Source organism: Diachasma alloeum, unplaced genomic scaffold (genome assembly GCF_001412515.2).
Source record: "Diachasma alloeum isolate Michigan unplaced genomic scaffold, Dall2.0 Dall_scaffold_00209, whole genome shotgun sequence".
NCBI classification, from domain to species: Eukaryota; Metazoa; Arthropoda; class Insecta; order Hymenoptera; family Braconidae; genus Diachasma; species Diachasma alloeum.
Window position 1 is genome coordinate 2,423,405 of NW_021680374.1, and position 23,380 is coordinate 2,446,784.

At 38.8% G+C, this 23,380-nt stretch overlaps 1 protein-coding gene across 7 annotated transcripts in view; it reads right to left on the reverse strand.

Moving 5' to 3' along the window:
* Positions 1 to 23,380, reverse strand: part of LOC107036473 — a 57,404-nt gene that overhangs the window by 10,944 nt on the left and 23,080 nt on the right. For 3 of the 7 annotated variants that reach the window (XM_015254451.2, XM_015254450.1, XM_015254452.1), the window contains 2 exons: positions 16,133 to 16,192; positions 10,199 to 10,225 (listed from right to left, as the gene is read on the reverse strand). In XM_015254451.2, the coding sequence (XP_015109937.1) occupies positions 10,199 to 10,225; positions 16,133 to 16,192 (87 nt within the window). Of the gene's footprint in view, positions 1 to 10,198; positions 10,226 to 16,132; positions 16,193 to 18,378; positions 18,446 to 19,749; positions 19,905 to 23,380 lie in introns of those variants that run through there. The other 4 variants (XM_015254453.1, XM_015254454.1, XM_015254456.2 and 1 more) reach the window with 3 other exon arrangements.

Here is a 23,380-nt window from a genome sequence, read left to right on the forward strand (position 1 = left end):
CCCCCCCCTTTCTCTCAGTATTTTTTCTCCCATTTTCGTGTATTCTCAGCTTTTGTGTTATCAGTGGGGGCAATCCTCGGGTCAAAGGCCCAAGGGTTTTTGCCTCTCAATGAAATTCGAATCGAGTGCATTTGTTGCTTCATTTTCTCAACAGTTTGCGATATTTTATATCCCCATTTTTTTTTTTCGTTTTAATTTGCTTCTTCCTCTTGCGGATCATCACGTTAGCAGATCATCAAGGCGTTTCTCACTTGAATAATGAAACATGTCCAATAGTTGAGAGCGTAGAAAGTGAACGGTTGAAGAACGCTCCGTGTTTCTTAATGAGAAGCAGCCGTTTTCATTTTTAACGGTTTCACTAATTCTTTCTTTGAATGAGATAATGGTTAGCGTTTAAACTTCGGATAGAAGCCAGAAGATTACATGCCACTGATAAATGATGATATCATCATTGACAATGGTGTGCTGGAGCCTTGAGATAAAGTCACGATTTGATTTTGAAAGGCACGTGAATTGGTTTGTTATCAAGATCAAGTTCAGACTGTTGGGGAATTTGACGAGCAGTCAGTGGTAACAAACATTTCGGGGGACTCGGGGATAAAGCGTTAGATAAAGTTGTTCCGGGGAAATCCTGAGTTACGAACGGTGATGATAGAGAGTGTAATCGTCGATTCAATCGTTCGATTGAGGAAGAATCCACTCATCATTTCGCGAGAGATTTGATTTATTTCAGACGCAAAAAGATGATGATTGCATTATCGCTGATTAAATTCCGTTTGATAGTGACCGATTTTTATAATTAGAAGTGAGAGAAATTTCTTTCATGTGATTTCACTGATGAATAAATATATTGTTTTTATTTTTCAGCGAATGAAACTCTCTTGGCGAATTTCTCCGAACATCTTTCTCCTGTTGAAAAATCAATTCGATACCGGAGAGAGAATCGAAATAACTCTCAACTAGAACGTAGTTTGAGCACTGGCGCCATGCACTCGAGGTGCATTGCCCTCGTGCAGGGCCCTGGCGATGCGATCAAGCTTGTCATAAATTCATCTTTTTGCACGTCTTGAAATAGCAATTGATTTTATGATTTTTTTTCCCGACGTTTGTCAGCTCGGCATCATCTCGTGACCAACATTTGCGGCGCAGAAGATGTTGCATTGACGTACAGCAATAATATCTCGCGAAAGCCCGTAAGGGTTATTATTTCTGGTCGCGTCAAATAACTAGATAATGACAGACATGAGGATCTCATTAGATTCCACTGCACAATGTTTAAAAAACATTTAAAAATGAGATAAAACAACTCGTGATTTCCCCGTGTTTCTAATTTTACGTCGGTAAATCCAATATTTTCCAAGAAAATATTGAAATGTTTTTTATTTTCGAGACCAATGCGAGTTATAAAAGTTTCATTATTTTCTATGATTAATTTATTTGAATAGTTGCCAATCTAATACTTTTTAATGACTCCATTACCAAGTGAGCAATGTTCAAGTGTGAGAGGAAGCTCTTATCGAGTGCTAACGAACTTTATCTAAATAATCTCTCAGAGCGTCGCAGATGAGAGAAAAAATCTACGATTTATGGATAAAAATGACACGTTTTACAGATTGAAGGATAAAACAATAAACGATTTTGAAATGTGAATAAAATGTTCGCACGCTCACAGTATACGCATCTGAAAGCATAAAGTAGGGTCAAGTGAACCTGAACCGTCGGCAACGACACTCATGGTTCCAAACAGAGTGTTGAGCGGATTCTATATGAAAACAGTGGTGATTTTTTTTATTCCATTCCACGGGGGATTGAAATCGGTTTGAGGCAGTAGAGTCACGAGACGAAGATTGGGTTTGTCAGACGGTTCATTGACACGATTGTCAAAGACTTGAAGCCAAAAGTATCATCACAAGCCGTTGAAATACCTAAATCAATCAATCAACCGTGAAATTGATATCATCTGGGAGAAAATTAAACTCAATCTGGATATCGAAATAATGTTGAACTTCTGAAGTGCACATTGAGCTTGCAAATAAAATGGGGAAGTCGACAGATTTACTGGGGGACACTGAGTCCCGGACCTAGACGACGTAATCGATCCAACCAACCGCAGGAAACAGTGAACTCTCATTTTCGAAGAACCCTTCCATCACCCTGTCCTTCACATCCTCATCTCGCTCTCGCTCCTTTTGAAAGTAAACCCGGACCTAGGCAAAACGGAAAAGGGTGGCCCCGTGAAATTACACGTTGCACCCAACAGTAAATTCCCAAATGAAAGTTTCCCAAGACGCCTGAAAGGCAGCTGCAGTAAACTGGAAATTTCCCATCGATTCCTCTCCCGCCATCAAATGCACAACTGCAAGTACCATGATTTTCGTCTCGATGTAAAAACCGATCTTTCAGCGTAAAAACGACGAGTCAAAGTCTCAATTTGAAAACTTATACTTTCTACACGGATAGTACTGGTGTCTCGAGGCCGACCATTCAGGGTCGAAGCACCCGACAAAAGCCCCCGAGAATAATAAAAAGAAGAAAAAAAACCTCTCTAATTTTGACTCCTTTATTTTGGCTTTTTTCTCCTTCAGTCTGAGTTTTCGAGGAACGATGACGGTAACAAAAGAATAAAACACAGAATCAGATATTTTAAGGCTGGCTGAAGAAATAACCGATACTACGAGCGAGTTATAAACGTATAGATGTAGGAAAGAAAATGATGAAGCTCTAATCTATTTCCGTTTGCGAGCGCCTGTGGCTAGCACACACTGGACTTTTTCGTGACTCAAAACGATAACATTTTGGCCGCCAACGTGTATGTACAGCAAATATTATCCGTCAGATGAATATTGGTATAATTCTTTTTGTTATACTTCCTCGGCATTAAAATTAATCTTTCACGATTTGCGAGAAGCATTTGTTCGTGTAACACGAGGCTGCGTCATGGGAAACAGAGGGGAAAATATAAGCAGTTTCCGCTTCTGGAGGAAGGCTACCTGAGAACCTCACACATGTTAATTCAATATTGTGGCCCCGTTCTAGCCAGACGTCATGATAGACGGTTGAGCGATAAGGAAGTTCTGTGAACTAATTTTTTTACGGGTTTTATCGTCGAGTTTAGTTTCAAAATAATGAGAATCAAGTTGACATAAAGATGATAGAATTATTAGGTGTGTTAGGGTTTTTTGTTTTGGTTGACAGATGGACATATCTCATCGAAATCAAAATGCAATTGACTCATTTTATACCTATCACATGTCACAGATTGATTAATACCAAACACTCGTGGCCATAAATGTATAATCTATCATTAAAAATTGACAAACGACCATTACGATATTGAACCTCGAAACATTGACGGAAGTGGAACACATTTGCTCACACTGAATTAACCGCGCGATAACTCGAATGTACACACGTCAGGCAGCTCCATGAGTGAGTTACCAGTTTTGGAACATCGAGATAGTTGGGCAATAAAACTCGCACTCAGTGCAGGCCAAATTGCGGGGGTGGGCATATTCATCGAGGGCGAAAGTGAAAGTTCAACTTTAGTCTGTTGGATCACGAGGACGCGCCGATGCCAACAGATTTTCGGGGTGGATGCACGCGGAAATGTTATTTCCCGTTGCCAATGTTTATGTGTTCACCGATTTTCACGATATGTGGGGATTGAGATGGTAAATAAACCGGCAAAAAGCGCTTTGAGTGAGGGGAGAAAAAAGGGGACAAGTTGATATCTTGATGAGGACTTTTTTCATCTTTTTCGGTCTGGGGAACTGAGGAAGAGATTGTGCGGCACTGGTTGCAAGCTGATCCGATGGGTTCCCCATGCCTGGCCCTGCCTGTTAACGCATTTGAGGCCAAAGGGGGACGCAGACGATCCCGAGATATTATTATTCTTAGGCTGAATAAATGCAGAGCAAGCGTCGAGTTCTTCTCGTTTGACCATATGTCAGGTAAAACTCATGGGGAACGCTCGCAGGATGCTGCAGAGAGCCGGCAATTCATCGGAAGGGGCCTTTGATCCAAGTTCTTCTTAAAGTGGCCGTGACATATTTCGATTCATATTCAATACAAATGTTACGGGGGATTGGAGTTGATTGGATGATTATGGGGAGAAATTCTTCAATAGCCCCGTGACTCTCACAAATTTTCCTTGATAATGACCTGCTTCGGGGGAATTTACTGAGGTTGATAAAACATCTCTCGACATTTCGTATTCAAATGATTAGTTTAGGTTCATTCGCAGAAGACTGATTTTTTTTCCACTCTAGCAATGGAAACGTTTTCTTCTGTAGACGTGTTTTAATGACGGAAAAATTTTGCAATCGACCACGCCTGTACGTTCACTGGAGGGATGAGAAATGAGCTGTCGCTCAGTGTGAAACCCATGCTGTTGGTGTCACACTGGACCATGCGGTTATCACGTGGGTTAAAGCCAGTGCCCACGTACTACAGGCATTACGAAATTTCCCATTGCATTATCGAAGCCCCGTAGTACCAACTTCCGTGTTAACAACAAAACGGATCGATTGGTCTATCGGGTGCTATTGTATTGGGGTCTGCAATGAGTCATGTTGGAGAATTCCACGGATCAAGTCACCCGTCTAGCACGTGTCTCTATCCCGAGAAAAACTGTCAATGAATAAATCACACTGGAAAAATGAAGCTAATGGAGTAATTGAAGAATCACATCGACTACAGTTGACAAACAACATCAGTAATAACTCGACAATTAATGGAGGAAGATCGACAATATTTCTACTTCTGTCGGTGCCTTGGCACCTCATAGTACCACAATAAACATTGTGTTTTTACAGAATTTATGATTCTTCAATGATTTTTTCTTGATGACTTGGAGTTTCATAATAGTTTCGCTTTTGTAACCAGGACTTCAGAGCAGAATTCCGCTCTGATGAGGAATGGCTTTAGTGTTGGAAAACATTTTAAATTTCATAGTTAGTCGAGTAATAATTTTCAGGAGAGCGACATTGAATGCCATTTTTATTCCAATAAAGTTCAAAATTTTTTAACTTAATTGAAGTGAAAATTCTTCGAGCTCCCTGATGCCAATGAAACCCTCGGAGGCGTCAGAAATGTCGAAATAAATTTTTTTTTTTCACCTGGGCCAAAGTGCCAGGTCTTGGATTTTTCACGGGGAAAAGTCGACTTTCGCCAAAATCGAATTTTTTCACCGAGTGAATGCTGAATCTGATCATTCAAGCGACGGGCTGTCCAGAACTGTCAAAAGTCTGTGGAAAAAGTAAAAACTAAAAAAATTTTTTTTTCATCTGGACCAAAGTGTCAGATCTTGGATTTTTCCCGGGGAAAAGTCGACTTTCGCCAAAATCGAATTTTTTAGCCGGGTGAACGTTGATTCCAACTATTTAAGCGACGGGCAATTCAGAACTCTCAAAAGTATGTGGAAAAAGTGAAAACTGAAAAAGTTTTTTTTTTCAGATTTTCAAAGGGTCAGATTTTCCGTTTTTCCAGGGGGAAAGTCGATTTTCGCCAAAATCGAATTTTTTCGCCAAGTGAATGTTGATTCCGTATTTATTGGCCCCCCTAAGGCCAATGCAACGGACATAACCAGAAGTAGAAAGGTCTCGGAAGCACTTGGGAAGAGGCTTTCCAAGACCTATCCAGTTCTGAACGGAAATACCTAAGTAGAACTTGTCAGGTCCAATTATTCGACTCGGGTTGTTGACAAAATCACTCCAAAAGGTGTAACGAACTCAAAAAATGCCACCTCAATAAAAAAATCTCCGTCACATCCCTTGCAATTTATAAGATGATTAATCAAAATCGACGGATATGCCTGAGGATATATCTGACGCCAGATTATTTATTTATAACCGGAATTTCAAAGAGCCCAGGTTCGTTGGCCACTGGGACACGGATGCGCCAATTACGCGTCATTGAAAGGCCCCAAGTAAACAAGATTGCTAACCCAGTGCATCGACACGATCATTATTGTTTTTATTTTCATCAATTTTCCCAACACAGAGTTCACCTCCATCCCAGCCACCAACCTGAAGAACCAGCTTCCTCTGACACCACAACGTCATGTGAAAGAAGTTGAAGTCCTTCGAGTAAATGCCGTAGGATGAAAGCACGAGAGTATCCTTGATCTGTTTTTGTTGTTTCCATTCTCCTCTCTTTGGGTTTTATCTCTTTACACTGGGGATGATACGAGTGGTGAGCTATTTATAGATATTCTTGTACAGGTAAGTGTAGTGACCGCACTGCAGGATTATTCGTACAGAAATAGCAGCCTTTTAATCTACAAGTCGGATAGGGTACACACCGGCCCCATTATTTTATCGATGCTGCTATTAATGTTTTTATATTAACGGTTTATGTGATAAGAGGATTTCCGACGGCTTCGTGGGATAAAAATAAAGCTTTCTGCGTGGCTGAATTATTTTCCGTCTTGGAGGCTGGTGAATTTGGTATGAGACCATCCAATCAAATCGGTAGACTAAAACACTCGTGACATTAGCAAATGTCAATTGAATTAAAATTCTACGAGACCGGCTTTCTGTTTACGCTCTTATTAAAAAAATTAACGGCATTTTTTAATTCCTCTCGATTACTACGACCTTCGCGCAGAATTCAGTGACGACAAGCGCTCAACATCCCATTAAAACAATTGTTATTGTAATGAGAACGGTAAAATGCCGTCTGACGTTCCATTTCAAACTCCTCCCCGCTTCCACCTACTCACCAGATGTGCAGTATGCGCTCTTAAAAAATTGTTAATCAAGTGTAACATTAGATGAAATAAGCGCAATATCACACTGTCATGAGCATAATCTGGAATTTTACATCTCCATCGATTCCCGGAATTTTTTTGATTGAAATTCCAACGATGGCGAGGATAACCGGTTCAATGTGCTCTATCTCATTACACGTGGCCACAATGTATAATAATCAGAGAACCCGGACATTAACATCAGCATTATACTTGCCCTTCATATCAAACTTCGTTTTTATCGCATCTTCTTGACAGTGGAATTTCTCGAGTTCAGTGTCGTTAAAATTTTTCGGCTCAATTCAATTTGCGGCGAATCATTGGAAGAGAACTTTGGAATCGGGTAGAATTCACTGGTGGTTGTTATTGCAGTCGGCTTCCGGGATCGTATGTACTGTCAATTAAAAATTAACTTCGTGTGCTTAGCCTTGAGGGACGATCGACAAGGGCAGTGACGTCAAAACCACATGAAAATGTTGTAAATTGCAGAATCCTCGAGCTCTGGAATCGTCGGTCTATGACAATGTATAGCTGCAATTCGTTGAATTTATTGTGTGCTTCCAATACTCTGCTTTTGTGTCGTAATTTGCATTCATTACAGCAGTTTAAGTGCAGAAATACGATTATTTTAGAGGAGTTTATTGAGCACTACAGGGAAAATTTATTTGCCTTGCGTATATTTTATCGGGCAATAATTTCAACTAGGAAATTATTCTAGCCTTCGAATAATTTATTTTGTTTACTGGCTGAAGGGAATTCAGTTTCTGAGAATATTAAGGATAAAGCTACGAGAACATTGAAATTGTTGTGTCAATTTCAATCCAGTGGTATCAAGTAATTTATAACCACACATTGAATACAAAAATATAACTAGGAACTATAAATATCGTCTTGTGCCCTAGACTACTCTGCGTTTTCATTCCACGAATCGATGTCGTATAAAAATACATCTAATCACATTAATTCGTGACACTGTAAAAAATGTCAGATGATGGACTACGAAGTTCAGTCATTTACTGGACATTGCATAATTTTTCAGAAATTACTCAGTTCCTTATCATTTTGTTTTGTGGTATGAAGAAAGGAATTAATCTCCGCTGTCTGAAGTCATCATTATCTGTCTGGCAATTATTTTTTTCGCATCTCATTACCAAAATATAAATTATGATTGTCAGTTATTTTTCACGCTTTTTTCTCTGAATACCGCCTTTTATCTGTTGCCAAGAGAACTTGAGTGACCTGTGATATATTATTTACTTGAAGTTATTTCGAGGAGACTACCAGTTATTTTTGAAACCAATGGTAGACAATGATCAAATGTCAATCATAAAATTAATGTTGCCAGGTGACTAAAAATAAAGTCAATATCTCTCCGAATAATTGAAGTTATTCAACTTTATTCACCGCGTATTTTTCAGTGTTCAAGTACGTCATTGAGCCAGAGGTACAGCAGATGTAAATGACAACCGTTCGATGTTTTTAAACGAGTCATTATAAACCAAGATCTGAAGAGCTAATTAAGACGACTTGAGTACAAATTACTGACGTCAATTCATTATGATACCACACCCCCTGCTCGTATTATTGTTGTTCCAAGCCGGTCATTATTTTGCAACAGCCACGCTGAGTAGAGGTCACTCGGCTGTAAAAATTCCCCCGGTAATCGTGATCCTGCCGGTGCGATTGACACATTCCCCCGTGGCACAACCTAACACCATCATCTTAAACGTCAGAGAGTGACGAACCTCCGTTTACCCCGTCGACGTCATCGAAACTCCGTGTCCAATGGGTTGTAAGTAAATCTCTGACGTAGAGTGGGAGTTTACTTTCGATACCAGCGATTTTTTTCTCTTTAGTATGCGTTATTCAAAGCTGTCAGTTAATTCAGGTCAGAAATAGTCGTGGGAAAAAAATTTTAATGTGCGATGATACAGGTGTTGTAGTGATGGAGAATAATTTTGAATTATTCCGGGGAGACAACAATCCATCAAAAATTATCCGCGAATTTTTACTAAAAATGAGAGATAATTTGTCTCAAATTTTGTCATTTTAGGTAAAAAATCAGAAAATATCAGACAAGGAATTGAACAAAAAGATAAAAAACATATAAATTGTTAGTAACATGAAAAAAAAAAATGTTTGGAATCGCTGCACGTGCCACTCGATTATTTCTTTTTATTTTCTGATGACTCGAGTGCACTCTTTCCGCGCGTGTATGGCGCATGAAAAGCCAGTGACACTTATTGTAACTTGAAACAACTGATGCAGTTCTTCACGCACTCGATAGTTCCAGAGAAAGCTAAAACTCGATTTATCTTTGTTCGGAGAAGCCACGTGCGCCTAAAAATTAAACAAAAAAGTAAAAGGAAAACAAAAGGCTACCGGATTTAGGACAAAGCCAGCTCTGTCGCGTGGTTTTTGGCTTGATTTCCATCAAGATAAACGTTTGGCTGAAATTTTGAAATAATTTTAGACCTCGATTCAATGATAATCGAAATGATTTAGGGGCCAACGCGTGCGTCGCCAAGGTAATTCCAAAATTGCGCCATTGTTTCACGTGTCAACACTCAATTCTCCGAAATTATCGATCTAAGTTTATTTCCGGAATGGTCTCGGGGATCGATGACCATAACGTTGAGGGGGGAATTACTGGGGTGCACCTATGGGCGCCATTGTTGTGCTCTTCATGTTTTCACTTTTGTATTAATTTTCTTTTTCCTCCGCGCGGGGCTGTTTCGTTACTCACAATCGATCGCATAAGTGAATCGAGACGACCCACATTGAGCTCAATGCGGGTATTAAAAGTGGGTCGAGTTGTATGATTCAATCTCCGATCTTTGTTGAGAGTGAAATGAAAACAACGAAATCGCTAATCGCTTGACTAAAAAAAATAATAAGTATCTAAATCAATTTGTAATATAATTTGAATAGAACGCGAAGAAGAGACAATTTGTGAAGGGAAATTGAATTGGAGGTGTTCTCCCAAGCAATATATTTTCCTTTCCAAAATAAAATGGAAAATTCGAGACTGCAGATAAATAATTCCGCGATTCTAGCATAGATAAATATTGACTTCGAGGTCGCAGATGAATTTGCAGGATCATTTATCACTGGTGGTTGCGGGGGTCTCATTCCTTTAATTCCGCCTCTATATACCTCCCCCCCTCGACGCCATTCCATTGACCTTGCCTACTACTCTATATCTCCACGAACCAACATCACTTGATGCAATAATTCAATAATATTCGGCGCAGCACGTAATCGCAAAGAGCATAAAGTTTTCCGCTCGAATTGAAAACATTATTCATGATTCAATAATATTTGTTCGCTCATTTTCAACATGAAAATTGTTCTCTCTCGGCAAATGAATAGTGAACGATCAAAGCATTGATGACTACCGCCTCATGCACATGCTCAATGAATAAAAAAGCTTATCACTGGAGGACTCACCGAGATGCGAATACAATTGCAAGGAATCTGAAACAGCAAAAAAAAGAAATGTTATGCAAAAAAAAAAATTTGTGACACTGATGATTAAATTTTCAATGAATTTTGAGATGATTGATGGGATGGAGAGTCTCATTGCATCAAAGCGTATGATTTTATTTACAAGATTGTCTAGTGTCGTGGTCAACTCGTTCTATCGTCTCGAGAATTGTTTGGTGTGACAAGTTCAAGGGAGCCCAGGAATATCGATCGCATTTATTCCACTCAAGCGTTTATAATTTGCGCTTGTTTTTCAACTCGTTCGTAACGATCTTTATGCAATTGATAAATCGATGTAATAAAAGACTGCCGAATGAATATCAGTGGATTGTTTCTAATAAAAGAATGCGAAAAATAAAAATAGGCTGTCATAACTCGATCCAGCTTCATAGGTATCGATCTATTGTAGTTAACGGATCCAAAAAATTTCCCACGCCTCGAGTTGAAGCGCGTTTAATGGATCAACGACTGATAATTCTGTTGATTTTTAATGATGGATATATGGTCAGATAGGAAAATTAACTGCAACCAGACGTTGACTATTTTCGCCTGGCCTGAATCGCTTATACTCGAGGATGCAGACTCGAGGGTACCGAGAGGCGAGGAAATCGAGCGAAAAACGCGTCTATTATTTCTGGCTACGCACATGCGGATATTTATAATTACGAGAGGCCATCGGTAGACCAAAGGAGGTCGCTCTCAGCGTCAAGTTACAAATTTTAAATTCGTAAAATCACGTCTACGTTACTCCATTAAATTTTTTTCTTCCCGATCTATTTAATCGCCAGTCGATAGTTTCATATTCTGCGTCCCTAACGGTACAATTAAACCCGATACACGTTTATTTAACACGTAACAGAGATAGGGGGAGAGGGAATGAGAGGTATCTGATTTAATTCAACGCGAGAAGAAAATACACTTGCGGGATACTTTTTGATATCAGTATGTGTGCGTGTGCATAGGGTGATTTGGGTATGTGGAGGGAGTGCGACCACACACGAACTCGGCCACAGAGGCGAGAAATTGTTTACCGGTTCTGCTGCACTGATAACACTAGACCCCCATGTAAGTTTCCTCCATTTTTTACTAAATTCTTGACCTCGAGTTATCGAAGATTATTCGTGATGTGTTAGAGGGGGAGAGTCTGCGAAGAATTTGAAATGCCAATTTCCTGTCGTTGAGGGAATGATTCGAGGAATTGTAATTCACTGGAGATGGGAGAGACTATTCTGCAGTATCTCATTAAGAGATGAAATCTCAAGGAAATACAAAGGACCCTTTTGTGAATTTCATGGACCACAAATAACATCTCTTGACGTTTGCTGACGCATCCCATGCAGAATTCCATCGAGTTTCCTCAAAATTATCACTGCATTTTGTTGATCAATCGCATATATTTTTCCACGATTGCGTAAATTTTATCATCCAAGATATAATTACCCCCCTGACAGCATATTTACTATTACGATTTATCGATGTGAAATTTTTCCAATGTAAAGATCAATGGAAAATTTAGTGGCAATTTTTCAGGTCCGACAACTTGTCGATTCCCACCGTTCAATTACACTCAATGAGACGTTTTGAACAAATGTGTGTATCACGCTCTTACGTCAACAGTTGGCGTGATGCTACAACTGTTGCGAGTCCTCTCTTCAGCACGCCTGAAGAACTACAAAATTATGAAAAATGTTTCATTCTGAAGATGAATTAATTTTTATCGCTGTAATTAACATCGATATCTTCTGGGTAAACACATGGTGTGACGACATCCTTGAGGAATACTCAAAGTCGATGAAGAATATTGAGGCAAAACCGCAGGGATTTATTCTACAATGTGCAACGAGTGCGTCAGCAAGTGCAGATAATCGTAAAATACGTGGATATCATAGTCATCTCCCTCTACCACTTTGAAGCCGATAAATCGTCTGGTTGTAGATCTTTACGAGATTGTGTACACTACATTGAAACAAATTAATCAATTCACTCATTCATTCGTTCTATAAAAATTCTGCAACATTTTTCTCATTCAATAACATTAAAAATATTCGATACCTAGTATAAAACACCACTGAATAATGTACGATTCAGGTTTCCGGTAAAAAAATATTTCATTTTATTTTCCTCTATGTAGAAAACGTTTTTATTATTCTCCCAATTGCGCATTTTTTTCCTCCCATTTGTTTATGTATTTCCATCAGAATCGACGTCATAATGCAAGTGGAATTGATATGGTTTGAATGTACCAATCTAATCCAGGCAAATTGAAATATTGCGAGTAATTCATTGATGACGAAAGTCAGAAAAATTGACGAGGCAGAAATAGAGAGAGAGGGACACGTCACCTCGCAACGATTTATTTGTTTCGATTAGAGGGCAGTTAGTCAGGAGAAATAAAAAATGAAAAAGCACGCATCAAAGTCAAACAACCGCCAACTACGGAAATGAGTATGAATAATCGAGACTGGGGAAAAAGTAGCGAGAATAGAGTGGACGTTGGAAGTTGAATTGAAGCACTTCCAAATGGAATTACGAATCATGTTTTTTTTGTATGGACACATGCGAGCAATGAATTTTTCAGACTGGTGGTCATTCGGCGCCACCATGTCCGGTCAAGGCTAGGGAGGCACATGATGATCGATCGCGTGAGGCCTTCTGCATTGAACTTGGCCGGATCATTGCGATTAGATAAAATGGTGGGAGTACTTTACAATTATTGCTTGAAATTTGATTACTCATTGCAGAATGGATGTAACCCAATTCCTGTGAGAAGTAATGATAAATAATAAAAAGCGAATCGAGAATATCAAACTATTCAGATGAATTTTATTTTAGCATAAACTTTAGATGAAATTTGAGCTTTACTCGATTCGATGTGTCTAATTTATTGTCTAGATTTAATTTGAGAAGTAAAAATTGAGGGTCCACGATCTCCCATATATCCACGGTAGAGATTACCTTGAATCCACGGGAAAACGTCCCGTATATCGACGGTCAAAGTTACCGTGGAGCCTGTGAATAGACACTGCCTTCGATAAAGCCGTTCAATTCTCCAAGCTCCATAAAACAGGCAGAAAAAATAAACTACCTGATGTGTCTGAACACTGGATTTCACTTCGATGTAGAGGGAACGGTACTGGGAGTGATTCAAGCACGCGGTGATCACGCTAATTCAATTAGCTAGCAAGCACTCATTTGTGAGGAGAAAATCCGGTGATGTCACCGATAATGAAGAGTGAATCAAGGAGATACGTCACTGGGAATTGTGTACATCAATGTGTGTATAGAGAATCTGAAGCCCGGGGATAAGCGAGGAATTAGCAAGAGAATTAGTAGCGCTAGGTTTTCGAGGAAATAAAAAATTGTTGCGAATCCTTGGAAATTTCCGTGGCCTCCTCGATTCAAAAACAAATAATACGATTTTTGTTATTCCACAGTGGAAAAAAAATTTGTTTAGTTCGTAAATATGCTGTGTTGAGCTAATAATACGGAGGGATGAGATTGAAAAATATTTTCAAATTGTGAATTTTTTATTCCCCGTATGTCTGACATAACATTGGAGATAAAAAGCAAATTGGCAAGAGTTCTCTCGAATACCAATGTTAGCCGAATGATTTATGAAAGAGAAGGAAGACGACCTACTAGGCGGCAGAGGAGAGAAGCTAAGAGGTTTCGTTACGGACACCCGCATAGAGTAGTTTCCAAGGTATCCACAGCGTTGAGGTATATAAAACGAGGCAACGGGTATTGGTCTGTCTTTGGTGAGTGCGGACGTTGCCCAGGCCGGTCAACTTGTTGCTAGGTGGCTCCGAGGCCAACCGTTATGGGTTTGTTCAAGCTGTGTTTCACACGGGTTTTTTGGGGGCCCAACCAGCGGGCCCCAGACCCCCTCAGAAATTTCAGTCGCCTCTCTCGATGAGGAGAAAAATAAAAAGAAGATGCAGCAGACGGGGATTAGTCAGTCTGATTTCATTTCCAGTGAAAAATTTACTGGCAACGAAAGATCTGAGCCCCGACGCCGCATAAAACTCGGAGGAATAATTTGAAACGAGTAAAAGATGAATGTCAGAAGATTTTTATATGCGTTTTGCAGGCAGCAAGTTATTTCAAAGTTTCTAATCATTCGTTACGATTGGATGAGAATAGGTCCCATTAAAAAGTATCTCACGAAATGGGTTCGAGGTGACTTTCGTGCACAGTAAACGAGAGTTAATTCTTGTAAACTGTTTCTAATTGCTTCACGGTGACTCAAGAAGCAACAGTCCAATATGAAAGCGTGTTGTCGCGTGCCTAGTTGTATGTGCAAGGTAAAGGAATTGAGGTAGCGCGTTTTTTTTCTAATAAGTTTGTTAAGTTTCCATTGCAATGGGTTTGCGAAATCGGCCTTGTGGGAGGCAGCTGCCAGGTATTTTCGTTTGTAGAAATGCATCATTGATATCAAAGTGACGAGGGGGAGAGCCAATTTAATTTTCAAAATTTAGGATTTCAATTCGAGGTAATTCTCCTTGATTCTGGTTCATGAAATAGTTCTCAATAAGTTTGACACAAATTGTTGAACATTCTTGGACAATGAAGATGTTCTAGTCATGAGTGATTTAAGGAAGCAGCTGGATATTGCTAGACTCATGCTGATTGCCTCCAGCCTGGGGGGTTAAGGGCCAATTGAACCTCCGCCGGCCCATATTGATATTTCGAAATCACTCGCAATCTTATAGCAAACGTAGTTGATCAATTCTATAAATTGAATATTTAATTTTCGATGAGAGAATTGGCATGACAATTGTTTTACTTTGATTTCCCTCCCTCTATTTTCAGTTAGGTGTTTCTAAATTAAATGAGAACGGTGGGAATCGGTTGCGAACCGGTGATCGGTAATGCAGGAGTTGGCAATCGGTATTGTTTCACCAGGTTGTTGTCGGGAGATAACAGGGGAAATCGATAAGCGACCACTTGTTGAATCAACAGTTAAGGAACAGGTGGGAGATCGTGCGCGATCGGTGGAGCCGCCTGGTGGACAGCTTCGTTCCAGCGAGCTACTCGAATGATAACCGGTGCGAGGCTTATTTTCGTACCCCAGACTGGATAAAGATCGGTCGGTAAGATAGAGAGACGTGGAATTTTTTTCGATAACATGTCGTCAAATTCACAGAAGAGAACTTAACATTCAAAAATTGTCATTTTTTCAGACAATTTTCTGATGTTAATTTCTCTAGCAATTTCGGCTACTACCAACAATCATTAGAATTCTTCGTTATTCTTCCCGAGAATTTCTGGTTTGATAAACAGAGTGAATATTTCTCTTAGATTTCTCAAATAGAAAGCCCTATTGGGGAATTACAGATTATTCCAGTATATCATTCTACTTTTCTCTTTTGATAAACTGATAAATCGGTAAAAACTTGTTTACTGTTATTACTGAAATCAAAAGAAATGCTAGAAATTTCTACATCTTCTCATATATCAAATCAAATGGAAATGAGAATCCATCAAGACTGAATAACAAATGATGTTTTAATCCCTTGTTTTTCGAATATTGATAATCAATTACAAAATCACGTACACGACTCGCAATCGAAAGCTGATACGTTCAGATAATATCGACATTTTTAATCTATAACTCCCGAACACTTCAGAGAAGACAGATTAATTTTCTTTGCATAAAATGACGATTAACGTGAAATGAATAATGAAATTCATCATGATAATTATCATCGTAACCTGTGCAAACTTCAAATTGACTTGATCTCACGGGAAGTAAAAACTTTCGTGGAATGGAATTAAAGTAAATATGTCGTTATGTGTCCATTAACCTGCTTTCGATCTAAACTTTCCACAATTCGCGTAATCTATCTTCAGCTCATAATAAAGATTAAAAAACGATATCCACATTTTATGACTCACCAGTGTCATTGTCAGGTGTCTGAATGCCGTCGCGCACATCCTCGGCCGCCGTGGAAAGTGCTGAAAGTAAAAAAAACACGCAATTACCCACAAATAAACAGTAAAAAAGCGCTTTATGAACTGTGGGAATCCCAAAAATTCCCGTATTTTTTTGGTTCATCATGGCCATGGTGACATTCCTCTTGTAAGGTCATGAGCTTTCTACGATATTTCATGAAAATCGATGAATTTCTATTTGGTACTAAACCCAAAGATCATTCCGACTTCCAATCAACACTAGGAGGATGAAACTTAATAGATTCCCGCAACCAGTTTCCTCGTTTGGAAAATGCGTCTGACAGATTTATCGAGTGGCAAAAGTCACCACGTGTTGCGTGCTTTTGCTTTACTCGACGATAAATTTTCAGTGCAATTCTCTCATGCAAATGATAAGGTGAGTGAAAAATAAATTATTAATATTGTTTCAGAGCGAAAATTTCCTTGGGATTCCAATGAGTTCCTCTTCCTTCTCCATCTTATCACAATATTCAAGAGAATGATAAAGACTGAAGAATAAGTAGTCTTATCTATTATATTCTCTAAACTCGACCACTATTGGCTTGAGATTCCTGCATAACAATTGGTTTTCTCATATAGACAATGTTCTTCATTAGCAGTCCCAAGTTGAAATTCGACCGAGACCTCAAGTAACTTGGCAAATAGCCTTTACCAAGGACACACGGAAAATTAGGTGTTATTTTCCATAAGGTTCGAAGCAGTAGACTCTATACTTTCCAAACCGATAAGATAAAAAAATAACTGGGCAATAGTTTCACGTTCCTCACTGCCACAATCATTCGTGCATCGTTTTCCTTGGCTAACTGATTGCAGCAACAAGCGATTTATCTTCACGATTAAAATCTCCATTGTGATTAAACGATAATTAAAATTGAATAGTTCGTCTTCTCATTTTTTTTTGTTTTTTCAAATACTTTTAAGAGAAAAAAAAAATACGGATAAATCATTCGGGCAGTACCGGATTATATAAGGCTTTTTCCATAAACATGACATTTGGTTCTCAATTCTTGGAGCGATGCAATTATCTCTGAATGAATTATTATTACAGATGGACAGTAGTGTTCCGTCGCAACGGAGTGTTAAAGTCAATTTATAAACTATTTATACGCACCTTTTGCACGAAAAATGTGATATTAAGAGCTCTATTAAATAATCGAAAATTAAGTCAAACTCCCGTCTTGAATATTAATTTATCAAAACAAAACATAAAATAAAATAAAAGGCGTAAACAACCTGAGTGAGCTTAATTGTTAGCTCTGGAGTATCTCCTTGTCGATGCAAGTAGTGATATTTCTCTTTAAGGAGGTAAGAGTGAGCAATTGCAGAGGAAGAGCGAGAGATTCGAGGATGGCGTATCGTTTGATGATAATTAACTTGAATCAAGTGTGCAAAAAAAAAATTCCTTGAATGTGTGTTCATGTAGTTTTTTGGCATCAATAACAAGAATTCAGCATGACCAAGTTTTTCTCATTGTACGTAAAATTTATCCCAAGTGCCAATGGTAGGAATTCAGTACAAGGACTTGATGCTATTCGCATCGGTACAATTAGCAGATTCAAGTAAGGAGGGAGGTTATTTCAAATACATTGAACTTTATATAATTGGTGAAGAAATAGTTATACAACTGGGAGATTCTGTACAGTGATTATATGGAAGCCGTTAAGATTAATCCCAACAAATTGACCTGGGAGATAGGTTCACTACTAAAAGTCTAGTGATAAGATTTAATTGACAGAATTGGATATTAATTAATACATGGACAGAGTGTAGGGATTTTATTCCACTTGAAGTCAAGTGGGACTTTGCAACCGAGGTTTTATCGAGCGCATGTATCGAGATAAGTGCCAGCAACTACTAGTAGATGAACTCACACATGTGAGACTTGATACAATAAAATTTGTTATAGAATATTCAACATTTTTTTCGTTGAAACATAATTGAATGAGTCCTTTGAAACCGTCGTGAATTTAAATGGAAATAGGACTCATAATCATAATGATTTAATCTGTTATTAGAGATTAACTATCAGAATTCATCATAACCGGTCGCCACGTTCCAGAGTTCAACAAACTCGCTACGAATTTTTTTTTTCAAAGATCAGAAAAAAAAATAGTGATGAAACATTGTGATGTAATGGACCACGCTTGTTTATCGTGATAGGATAATGAGAAATTGGATAGAGTATATACCAATATCTGCATGCTGAACCGATAATTCCAACATAGCAGTTTTTGTACAGCTCACGCTATTGTCTTGTTAATCCGACGATCATGAATAATGAGAGAGTCGGAGTCCGATGGTAGATGATTGACAAGTGAATGACAACAGTCATGCAATTTCAACTAAAAATTCAATCACAGATAACTTTTTGATTTTCCCCTGTTTTAGATTGTTGCAGGGGGTCACCTTGCTGTTTCACTTTCTGTTATAAATACTGTTATTTCTATCCTTCGGTGAGATTCGCTGATCGCCCAATGACTATCGATCCTCATTTGACACAAAAACACTCGATATTTTGATAATAACTTTGAAGTATTCAAAGTTCCACTGAATTATTTTTATTAGCTTTAAATTTTACTTTTTCATCGAATTGAACACAGAGCTGACAACAATCACTTCGACAGCAACGGAGTGTATAAAAATTTCTTCAAGAAATTCCACTCCTGTATTTATGCCAAAAGCCACAAAATTTTCCTTTCTACAAATTTTCAAGAAAGAAAAAATTGCGTTTCCCTGCGCCTGAAAGAGTTTTCAGATAAAAAATCAAGAGAACGTGCCGGCGATCATCAAGACACTGAACAATCTATCATTCACCGCTTTAGATTTTATGTGTAGATTGAAAATAAGATACAACAAGGTAGGAGAAACAAAGATTAGATAATGAGATACAGAGAGGGGTTGCGTCCTTCGTTGTACAACCATCTGAACACTTGAAGCAATCATGAAAATTGTCAGCTCTGTCGAGTGTTTACCTCCCTCACAATTTTTCCTGTTTCCCTCCATAAAACATAGTAATTGTCAAGAATCCTAGCGACGCAGTGCAGTAATTAAATAAGGAGATAAGCAGTTTGACGTCGCACTGGTGATAACTGCAGGTATCATTTCCAAAATGTTATTCGCTGCCAAGAACGTCAAAACAACTCATGTCCTTTTGAGGAAGAATTGCAGCCAAATGTTATTGTCGAGTTTGGTTGCATGACTGAAGTAATGCATGAAAACAGATGGCATTTCAACATTCAACAGTTGATACTTGCTGCTGATGAATAACGACGTGCAGATTGTACCGATTTTTTGCACATTCTTTCATTGAGAATAATAATGAAACTCTACAATGAGCAAGTTCCAGTAGCATACGCTGAGATAATGACTTGACATGCCAACATGTGGGAAGAACCCAGACCTTCGCGTCATTCACGATAGTATAAAAAATGGGACATTTTATCAGAGATTACGAGTGCATTGACGTGCACTCGACCTCAGAAAATTAATCGATAAACATTAACACCCAGTTTGTCATAATTTTTCCACGAGGTCACGGGAAACATCGCACGCCTACTCACCCGATTTATGGCCCATACTTGCATCGACTATGAATAATCTCGGCAATTCTCCACCTTTCACTTCCACATTTTCAAGAACGCGAACGACTGATTTTTTTTATTCCAACTATTTCGTAAACACAGTAGGTTAATGCACGCGACACGGCGCACAACTCACAATGTTATTAATGTCAGTCCAGAAGAGCAACTAACGGCTGTTGTCTCGTTTTTGTTGTATTAAAGTCACATCGGCGAATGCGAAGAAGCAAATTTTTACGCCCACGAGTTTATGGAGAAAACGACTGGGGGAGGTGCCCTCTTGTACTTGGGCCGCTTGATGATACAACTTACGGTCGAGGTGGCCTGACCCTATGGTAGCGTGGGCAGCTGCCATTAATTTGTCCCGTGCACCTAGTCGTACTGTGGCAATTTACCGATAGACCTAATACAATCCGGTATATTTATCACCTGTCTTACAGACGCTTGAGGAATTCATTTCAATTGAGAAAAACCACTGGTCAATGAGCAATAGTTGATGAATACAGGACTCTACTTCTAAAACGATTCAATAGCTTTCAAAAATTCTAAGACACACGCATGAGGGATTCTTTTCAACTGAGGAAAACCATTGATGAATTTCATAATTTCTTATCGAAACTGATAACACTATCCATGCAATCAGATGGATTGAAATCAAGTTGAAACGCATTCACATTCGATGGAAGGGCCCTTGAAGTTACGAAATCAATTTTGTATTATCCCCTGGGGATTCAATTTTGCTGAATTATATTTCGTTTCTGAGAATGTTTTATGTCACTACCTCATTGCACCTGTCATAGTCCCATATTGTCTCGTTTACGGGACTCGCATTGCCATTCAATGAATTCAATTTCTACCTGAACCCCTTGGTGCTATTTCAAAATGCGTAGTACGAGCGGTAAAAGTTATACGTGCTTCAATAGACTTTTCATAATATTTTATCGCATTCGTGGATTCCATTGCATCTTGCGTTGAATTGTTTGTAGTGTTCCGACATATATCGGTGGTTGAGGCAGGAGCACGTGCAGTAAAGTGTTGGTTGACTCACGTATGTAGTCGTCGGTGACTTCGGATGTCAATTCTGCGTCGATTCATAACACAACCGATTTGGATGACAAAGTATCAAGAACCAGGTCAGTTTTATAGTCTGACATTAATCCGTTTATTAATTAATATTTCCTTTGTTCGTAGTAAAGGGGTTTAAAAAATTGAAGAATTGCAAGTGGTACAAGGACGTTAATTATCCGCAGAGGAATGATACCTCTAATCTAGACAATGAAAGATAATGTTGTATTTTTCAATTGATCAACATTCCTCCTGGAATACACTGCTAGAAGTTTTTGGCTGAAATTTACACTGAAATTTTGAAGAATTTTGTCACATAAAATTCCAGTTCAATTATTCTATAAAAATTATTTGTGCTCCTCAAAAATTTTACTATGAAATTGCAATTTTTTTTTTAGCAGTAAATATAATTGAAAAGGTGCAGGAATAAACAATAACAAGGACTTTAACGAGAGTGCACTGCACATTTTGCAAGAAGTGATTGACATATTTACAAATTTACTTCGCCTTCTGTGATGTTTGAGGCTCACAATCTGCAATAACATCTCATTTCAACAGGATAATGAGTAAATCAGATATTAGTGAGAAGGCCAGCCACGCGTACAGTGGATTTTTGAGCAAATATAGGAAGCATAATTCTCATCGTACTGTTGGGGCCGAAGAGAAACAAATACGTGTGTCACAACTCCTTCCAAATAAAACCTGGGATACGAAAATTAGAAGGAATGTCGTTAACTGTCAAGAGCTAAAACATATTGACAACTGAATCGCCGTTATTATTCACGTGACGGTTATTTTGAGAACTGAGGCTCTTAAAAACTAAAATTTAGGGTGGGCAGTGCTTCAAAATGATAAAGGTCACGAACTTGGAGGAGACACCTGATATAGACAGGCTGTTGGCAATTGTTCAACAACTTTTCCACGGATTGTCTCGGTTAACTTGGAAAATATAACGATGTAGTTGAGAGATAGCTCTCCGCGTAGTGCCAACAAGGCTGCACCAAGGACTCATTCTACGAAACACTCATACTGTAATTTTTCTAATGTCGTGTGTTCCTGATGATCCGTTATCTATTATCGAGTTTTTGTCTTCAGATTTAATGGAAAAAAACGTGGAACAATGTGAATTGAAAATGTCAATCTTTATTCGTGGTCAGAGATACCATTGTAATATGTTAAGTGAAGACATAAAAGCCCTGTCAAGCAGTGGCTCGACTCAGCGTGACGATACGTTTTCACTATATGTCAGGTCGAACGAGTAACAACTAAAAATAAATGCGGTGGATGATGGGCCGCTGTGACGCTGATCTACAACGACGTAATTAGATTCGTGTTGCGTCATTAATGAAGGAGAGATGCATCAGAGATTTGATAGCTGTTGCTGTAACCGTCACACAGGTGAACATAAATAGTATCAACAAACTTTTTCGAAAATCTTCGAATCAGAATTTTCGGAAAGACATGCAATGACGATAATTTTACATTTCTAATGTATATAAACATTAGAATGAGCAACAAAATATATTCAAATTGCCCCGAGTGTTTACCCCAGACAATTCCATCCATCAGGACAACTGTTGTTAATTACACAATCACACAAAATTGAGCCGCGAGATGAATTTGTTTTTGTCTACTTGATAAGCTCAATATCGAGATAAAACCAGAGCACTCAATTCCTCGTGGAAATTGACATTACGCGTGTTTCAATGAGTCCAACACTTGAGACAAAATTCCAACTTTAATCTGACAATTTGCCGGCATGTTTTGATAGCAGTCGAGGTAATTACAAAAAATGAAAAATGAACGTGACCTTGTCTCCTGTGAATTAGAAACATACCGGATCTGAGTCTGCATCATAGTGAGCGTAATAATAACCGTGCATGTGGCCCTACTCCAAAGCACCGGGTCATTTCCATCCCGTGTTATTTTCATCGAGTCAAAATGATGACGAGGAATTAGCACAAAACCACGGGAATTCCCTTTATCGCTGAACGGAAATGACCCCACATTATGTTCTAACGTAATCGCACGTAGGAATGCGAAGATCTTGGATCAAATATTTCGTTTGTCTACAGATTATCGTCGATTATCGCGCTGATTGGGGTCGTAAACAATATGCAGCTATTACCCGAGTCGAGGATTTGGTTCTGATTGGACGTACACAGGTCTTTCAAGATCTCTCCAGACCTAGATGAACCTGGTAAGTCCTAATCAGTTCTGCGACGTACTTTTCCAGAGACCTTTCGAATCCTCAGTTCTTTTCGGTCCTGAGAAGTCCTCCTCGATGCTACCGAGAACGCGAGATTTTACGAGCGGGTGAAGGGGAAGGCATGTATGCGGAGGGTTGAAATTTGTAGCCAACGAGGAGACAGGGTTGCAGAATATATTTTAGCCAGTCTCATCTCCCCGTTTACAGACGGTGTTTAAATAAAAAGTAGTGAACGTTGATTCTGTATTTATTGACCCCCTGATGCCAATGAAACCCCCGAAGGCGCGACAAAAGTCGAAATAAAATTTTTTTTTTCACCCCGAGCCAAAGAGTCAGATT